Source organism: Austrofundulus limnaeus, unplaced genomic scaffold (genome assembly GCF_001266775.1).
Source record: "Austrofundulus limnaeus strain Quisiro unplaced genomic scaffold, Austrofundulus_limnaeus-1.0 Scaffold2120, whole genome shotgun sequence".
Taxonomy (NCBI): domain Eukaryota; kingdom Metazoa; phylum Chordata; class Actinopteri; order Cyprinodontiformes; family Rivulidae; genus Austrofundulus; species Austrofundulus limnaeus.
This window is the reverse complement of record NW_013954522.1, coordinates 9908-18055: the sequence shown is the minus strand read 5'-3', so window position 1 is coordinate 18055 and position 8148 is coordinate 9908. Positions and strand designations below refer to the sequence as shown.

Below are 8148 nucleotides of genomic sequence, written 5' to 3'. Positions count from 1 at the left end.
AAACTTTGATTCACTTTTGTTTCTTTTCTCCTCTTTTCCTGCTCTTCCTAGTTCTTTGTTTGTTTTTGCGATTTTGGTTTCTTCAACTCATTATGGTTTTGCATGCCAAGTATTGCATGCGCTGCACCATAGAGGACTTTCTATAAGCCATATGGAAAAAAAATAGATCTTTTTCTTTTAGATGTTTACCTCCTTTTGGCAAATAAACCGTAGCTCTTAATTATCAGCCTGAAAACACACTAATGCTGTTTTTGTCTTATTTCTTTTTTTTGTTTGTTTGTTTGTTTGTTTTTTTCCTTTCGTTGTTGGTCATCACTTCTCTGCAGAAGCTGCATCTGCTGAATGCTAGCTCTGCAAGTATCCAGTCCTCTCTGCTGAGGGACCACAGGCTCCACAGCGCCCCCTGCAGGAACCAGACGGGGCTGACGTGCACAGCCAGAGAGGCCGGGGGCATGGACGGTAAGATGACGGCTGTAGGGAGCTCTCTGACTCAGACGTCAGGGAAGAGAGGGGTCCAGAGACCCCAGAGGAGGAGCTCCCACTCCCCGGATCACAGCAGTGACTCCACCCACTCCCAGCAGAACCACGCTCAGAGAGGGAGGAGCTCTCGGCACCAGAAAAAGTACGGCTTCCGTTTGTCTCACCACTAAGGAGCCTGTGAGGGGACACGGGGGCGGGGGGGTTTCTTTTGCGTTCCCATGCAATACTTTTGTGTTCCCTCGCAAAAGTTTGATTTGTATWTGAACTGAATTAAATCAGACTGTTATCTTGAAATATCCAGTTACCAAAACAGGATATGTCGCCACAAGTTCGTGAAATTGACATTGATGTTGTGTGGCTGCACTGTGTTAAAATATCGACATACTTCCATGCGTGGCTGTGTGAAATATTCATTCTGAAGATGAATTAAAGCAGTAGGCTAACTCGCTAATGGTGAACATGTGAGTTTGTTAATAAACCAGCAGGCACAACAGTGATAAACTACTTTTGCGAGGGAACACAAAAGTATTGCGTGGGAACGCAAAAGAAAAAAAAATCTCCCATGTCCCCTCGCGGGCTCCGTACACCGCACATCTGACAGAAACAGGCTTTTTATTTRTGTTTTTAAAAACGACTCATTACAAAAAAAAATCCCCAGGTCAAAGGGTGGCCACGCATCCAAACGCCACCACCGCTCGGGTCGGGGTCCGGCACATCACAGGAGCCCCTCGGGGACTCCGGGACGCCATTCGCACACGTCAGCGAGGAAGAACAAAGAGTCTCGGAGCAAAGCCAACCWCCGGCAGCGCAGCAGCTCCTGGAGCAGCGGGCGCTCGTCCTCCCGCTCCGCCTCCAGAGACAAAGCCCCAGGCAAGGTCAAATCGCCCCACGGCAGACAGAACGTGTCCAGGTGAGACATCACGTTCATCCTTTACCTCTTCTACATTTCCTCTGCCATCARGTGACGGTGGTTTGTGTGTCACGCAGAGAGAGGGACAGCGCTAACCGCTCAGACACTGACAGCCGAGCTCGCCGCCGCTCACGCAGCTACTCACCCATACGGAAGAGACGACGAGACTCGCCCAGCTTCATGGAGGCTCGAAGGATTACCAGGTACCTTTACCCTCAACAATCAGCGTGTCGTTGATCATTTTGTTCTTTATAAGGATATTTTTAGCTTTTATGTGTTGACCAGAAGTTTTAATATTTTAAACCCTCATTTAATTATCAGCAAGGGAGCCAGAGTTAAGCCAACAGCTCAGAGACCGGACTTCTGTTGCCCAATAAGTGGAAACACTCCATCAAGTAAAAGAACAAGTATTATCTTTTACCTTTTAAATGTTATTTTGTTGAACTAAATCCTAAATTAAAATATTAAAATTGATTTAAAATCTATTTTTATATTAACTCATTTTGAGGTTTGGGACAGGTTGTGTTTTAGGACACTTCAGATTGGGTCAGACCAGTTGAATAGCCCTGATGTAAAGGTATTTTTAAGGCAGTTTTTTTACTCAAATGTCATTGAGTCGAAATTAAAAATGATTTGATAGTTTTAATATAAAACTATTATTTTAAATTGTGTGTATTCAGTTTTGTTTTGTTATCAAAAGTCAACAAAATCAGGAGTTTAAAGGATAATGTTAGGTACGTTCTTTTTATAATAAAAAAAAACTGACATCAAATTAAATAAAATGAAATCTGTGGAGAATTATATTTATTTGTTGTTCAATGAATAATCTATGATTATTATTTTATTACTTTTAAAACAAATGATTGTTTTTAACACCTTGTTCCTCCCCACTAAGTGCACATTCATGTCTTTTTATTGAATAATTTTCTGTCACAGCAGCCTTTGTTGTAATCCAGAATTCAAACAGGTGAAAAAGTGTCTGGGTCGCTTCTTTTCCCTCTGATGTGAGTCTGAAATGTTAAAAATTGAGTGCGTGTTGTTATCTTGTGRTCCAGTCCTAAAGGTGGAGGCATCCGGATGCTGCTGAGCTCAGCAGGACTCTGCTAGTCTGACTCCTGAAGCTCGTCTGAACGGCAGACCACCAGAGTCTCCCTGAGTAAACCTMACCTCCTCCTGACTCGTCTTTGTTTTCCCCCTCTGTCCTCCCTCTGTTTCTCCATCTCCTCTCTGAAACTCARGATAACTGAAGCTCCAGCCTGCTGACGTTCACTAATGCTGAAACACGGGGATGCAGGAGTTAAAATGCTATCAAGGTTTAACTGATACACCCTGGTTATAAAAGTCATGATAACTAATTGTGCTGCAGGAAAGACTACATTTAACACATTTACTTTATGGTTCGAATTTGGAGTGTCCAGTTCTTTTTCTATAATAGGAGTAGAGCCAAAAACTTAATGAGCTCTAAACCTGCACAATTTACACAACGGAAGTACAAACTGCAATTGCAAAAAAAAATTAAATTAAATTTTAAAAAAATCACAAATGAGACAAATTTTCCTGCAGACAATCAAGAAACTAATCATTTCTCTGCACAGTCACCACCTCATCCTTGCATTTTTTTTTTATACTTTTTACAGCAGAGATGTGCAGAAAACTTACCATAGGTTCATTAACATGGCATGTGAGGGAGTGTTTGTTTTATTTATTTATTTATTTTTAAAGTACCGATTTAAATACGTTTAGGATTCGGTACTGTTTTGAAAGTATTGATTTAGCACCGGTATCGAATTACCCTTTCAATACCCAACCCTAGTGATGGCAAACTTTTGTACAGCTCCAGTAGAGCTGTGTGGTGATGTAATGTCAGGAGGGTGGGACGTACTCTGGATCCAAAAGGTGACAAAAATCTCTGTTTATCACTGATAAATCTCTTTGTGTTGTTTAGCTGTGTTAGCTTCAGGAGCTAGCAGTGTGAACTTAGTTTTCTTAGAAGAGTGTTTGGATTTGTTCCAGTGTTTTATCTTAAAAGTCGAATTAAACTGGCAGCAACAAATACCTGATTTGCAAATGTGGTGCGTAGGTATTGGAAATGTTTTTTTTTTTTTTTAATATTGTCGTATCACAGACAAGTTGGCACGTTGTGTTACGTGTTACAGCAGCCATATCATGGGACYGCTGATGACAAAAAACAAACAGAATACTGCTGTTTCTCTAAAATGAATGGTAACTGAGAAGGGTTGAAAATGTCTGCGACCTCTGAACTATTTTAAGATAATATTTGTGTTCAAACATTCAAGCCATAACATGAATTTTGCAGACTGCCGGCTACTTTTGAACTCTCTGCACCTAGTGGTTGGACGCCATCATTTTGCAGGTAAAATACTGGGAAACGTTGTTTATGGTCGACGCTGGCTTTAAAGCAGGCTACGCCTACTTTAAGACATTAATATATCTTTGAAGCTCTCGTGGGCCACATAAAATGTCGTGGCAGTCCACATTTGGCTCGCGGGCCTAGAGTTTGACACGTGTTTTAGATGCTCTTATGTGATTACTATTCACCACTTAGTTAACAGCTGCGGTCAGTTGAGCTACTGCCTTAATCAAAGCTGTTGTGAGCTAAATAACTCATGTAGAAGGCACAGTGATGTTGAATCTGTTTAAATAAAAGTGACAGCTGATGTTTTATCTGCTTTCTATAACAGAACCGTGGCGGTTCAGAATGAAATGTTGTCACTCCTTCATGACTTCAAAATAAAGGCCAGTGGATTGAGCAGGGCTCAGTTTAGGAAACTGAATAATTATGACAGCAGGAAAGCCTTGATAGCATTTCTCTGCACAACTGTCTGGTTTTATTGAGAGGAAGAGGTTCTTCTGGGAGCTAACAGCTAATTACCTTACAGGAAGCAATTTCACGGTGGCTATTAACAAAGCAAACTAAGCTCAAGCTTCAACTAACACTATGCTTTTTCCTGAGGAGTGTGTGTGTGTGTGGGGGGGGGGGGGTTTGAAGCGTTTGCTGCTCTCTTCAGAACTTTGTAAATTAACCATTTTGCAGCCTAACACTGATCTGCAAACTGAAAGCATCAGCAGATGTTGCAGCTAGCAGCTTCCTCCTCACAGCTGCAGCGTCGGCCCTCATCCTAACGTCTCACTGCTGTGTTTGTCCTCCTCCCCCTCCCCCGCTCCTCCTCTCCAGCGCACGGAAGCGGCCGATCCCGTACTACCGCCCCAGCCTCTCGTCCTCCAGCTACGACAGTAGCCCGTCGCGATCCAGCCGCAGCCGAAGCTACGGCAGCTACAGCAGCTACAGCCGGAGCAAGAGCCGGAGCCGGAGCCGGAACTGGAGCCGGAGTCGCAGTCAGAGCCGGAGTTGGAGCCGCTCCCGCAGCCACCACAGCTACTACAGCCGCAGCAGCGACGGCAGCCCAGGATTCTGACCGCTGAGGATGAAAACATCACCAGACTGCACTGAGAAGCTACTGACATCACCTTCAGCAGTGCTCCAGGTCCAAACCAACCAACTCGGAGCTTGAATCAAAGAGAGCCGTTTTCTGATTTAGCACATTACTCCCACTGCTCGTCTCACGCAGACCTGGGAGTCAAACAAACCCACCATCAACTCAGAGTCCAAAGATCAAATCTTACAGGAAGTTAGCACTTTGTTTTTCATCTTCCTCAAGGAAACCAAAAGTCTGATGTTCAGCAGCCAAAACCACAGCTGAGACCGGTCCATACAGGCAGGCGGAGTCCAACCCCACCTGAAACCTAAAAACGAAGTGATTTGCCCCAAAAACTCATTCCTCCTACAATGTAAACTGCATCAGCTTGCTATTTTTTAATTCATTAATTTAAAATGTTTTTTTATTTTTTAGTGGGACAGTTTTTAAACCGTGGGACAGGACAGCTGAATGTCCTCGCTCGTCAGCAGTCAGGACACATCCGGCTTGTTTCAGCTCGTTAGAGAGCAGCTACACCTGCCGCGTCCAAAACTGCAGAGTTAATGTTTCCAACATGAGCTGAGAGACGCTGAGTCAGCAGCTCAGAGCAGACAGACAGGACCGGAACCAAACACAAAAACTAAAAACTAGAGATGTGACGTTCGCAAACGATCCGAGTCTTTTGAACGGCTCTTTACAACGAACGATAGGATCCGAATCGCGGGCAGTAACGAGCCATTTGAAGTTTTTTTTTCCTTTTATTCCTCATATAATCTTTAGTTCTTCATATTTAAATCACTCCTGCTTTGCTTTTTCACAGAAAACAGGCGGATTTGTGGAGTACAGAAGCTCACGGTGAAAGGGGGAGGGGGGCTTCCGCTTAACAAACACATGTTTCCACCCATGTGACGGGATTACGTCATTACATATGACTACGTGATGATGTATGTCTCTACGTGATGTATTTCTCTACATGCTGATGTATGTCTCTACGTGATGACGTAATACATTCAGATCGCCCTCAGCTGGTGCTTATTTGACTGGTTTCTGAATGTAATGGTTGGGGCTTTAAAGCYGAGGAGGGAATATTTATGCACACGTTAACTCCTTTAGTTTGATTGTTTTAATGAATTATTTTACAGAATTTTTTTTGCCCATTTATCATTGTTAACCTTATCATAGAATATTATGGTACTTAAATTAGAAATCCAGTTCAGAAAGCTGTGGTTCWGTCTGTCTGCTTTATTTCACACAGTTAAAGTTAACTGTTTTTTTTTTAATTTAATCCTTAATCCCGACCCCCCCCTCCCAAAAAAAAATCTTAAACAACATCTCTGTTTTTCTTTCGCTGTAAAATTTGTGGGTTTTGATTCAGGAAACAAATGTCTGACTGATGTGTTCCATGACAATATACACACCTATATATACTATATATATTCTAAAACAGAGGCGACAGATAGGAGAGATCCACTGAAGGAAACTTTATGTACATTTTTACAGACTGTTTAGGCTTTTTATGTTCTTATTTACCCACAAAGACTCACATTTCATTAAAGCGCAGTGATCAACAAAACTGAGAACAAAGGAGACGAGGAACGAAGGAAGGAAAAGAAAAAAACGACTTTTTTAACAATTCAAAGGCTGCTGTATAGATGTTTCTGTATAGTTGTGGCTTTGTAAACTATGCACTGTATATTTCATTTCGCTTCAGCTGGTTGGTTAGTTTGGCATGAGGGGCTAAATAAAAAGGGTGCGTGGGGGAGGGGGGATGACCAGGACCACTCAGCTAACCGGTGGTCTGCACTCGGGCTGCTTTACGGAAAAACTGCAAAGATTTCCCATTCATGTGTTTTGACCTCAGATGTTAAGAATCACTTTATTTATTTATTTATTTATTTATTTATTTATTTATTTATTTATTTATTTATTGTTTTGATATGTGTCATGCTTTGAGGAGGTGACCAATGGAGGTATTTTATATATGAACTGCTTTATTTGTCCTCGTCTGACGCTAAAATCACAACGGTTTACTTTCGTCATGTTGTTACTGAGGAYAATCAAAAGCTGTTTGTTTCCACTGAATCGATCTAAACCAGTGGTTTCAGTCTGCACACGTAAATATGTTTTACAGATCCAAAGGTCACTGTTACGTTTTTATTTTACTCTGCTTCTCGTCTGTTCTGGTCACATTAAAAAAAAGAAATAAGAAAAAAAAAGCTGCATTTTTTTGATTCCAGGGTTTTATACATCAGGATGTATWAAAGAGAATTTAATCAGGATTAAAAAATAATAATAATTCAAATCTAAGTTTGCGATTACAACAACACAACAGATTCTATTGAGCAGTTTGTCCTGTAACCAGTGCAGGGCAGCTGTGGCTACAGTGTAGCTTACCACCATCCCAGTGTGAATGGGTGAATGATTGTGCTTTGGACTTGATAAAGCACTCTATAAGTTCAAGCCTCTWACATTTWTTTGCCAACCACCAATAAACTTCCCAAGAAGCAGTTGAAGAACCAACAGATGAGCAAGAAAGTCCTCCAGAAAACCACTTGTTAAATAAATGAACCTGTTGTTAGATTTGAATCYTTTTAGAACCTGGTAAAGGTCTGTTTGGTTGTTTCCTGATATGTAAAACCCTGAGTGTGTTTTTCTCTGCCGTACATTGATCCTTTGTACAGCAGCGACCTTCAGTCAGAGGATTCCTGGTTTCCAGTATCAGAAGATGTTAAAGACGTGAAGAGACTCTGACTCCATGAGGACGACGACACAATCACTGAAGTCTTCCTTCTCATTTGTCCGGTGTCCACCCAGCGCCACYTTGTTCCTGTAATCAGACTTCACTAGAATACCTGCAGACACATTCATTTATCCCCAGCAAGTATATCACTGCTCCTTTTGTTCAAGGTTTTCTTTGTATTGTACAAACTAATATACCGGATAATAAACAAAAACAGACAAGGACTCAAACTCTCATGTCGCTCTTTTTCCTCTGTAATCTCATGTGTAAATATACCCATTTGTTGTATTTTCCTTTCTTTATAAGCATGTGCAGGTTTGCATCTTAACCCAGATGTTAAAATATCTCAGATGAGTTGAATATCACCTCTCCACTGTCCACTGTTYGTATCTGTGACAACACACAAGGGGYAACAGGGCGACAGCTCACAGTAAGAGCAACTATTAGATTAACAGCAAGCCCAGCTGGAACAGTGTCAGAAAGATTTTTACTGTAAATGAATGTAATATTTAATTTCATTCAACAATTATGTAAAATATCTATCTACCTACCTACCCCCCACCACACACACACCCCTACCT

At 41.7% G+C, this 8148-nt stretch overlaps 1 protein-coding gene across 1 annotated transcript; it reads left to right on the top strand.

The window, feature by feature from the left end:
• Positions 1–326: 326 nt before the first annotated feature.
• Positions 327–6431, top strand: LOC106537078 (serine/arginine repetitive matrix protein 3; the record flags this gene model as incomplete). Its single annotated transcript, XM_014034441.1, is given in 4 exon segments — positions 327–622; positions 1139–1390; positions 1468–1593; positions 4587–6431. Coding segments are annotated over 4 exon segments (915 nt in total), but the record flags the coding sequence as incomplete, so codon positions are not given.
• Positions 6432–8148: the final 1717 nt, after the last annotated feature.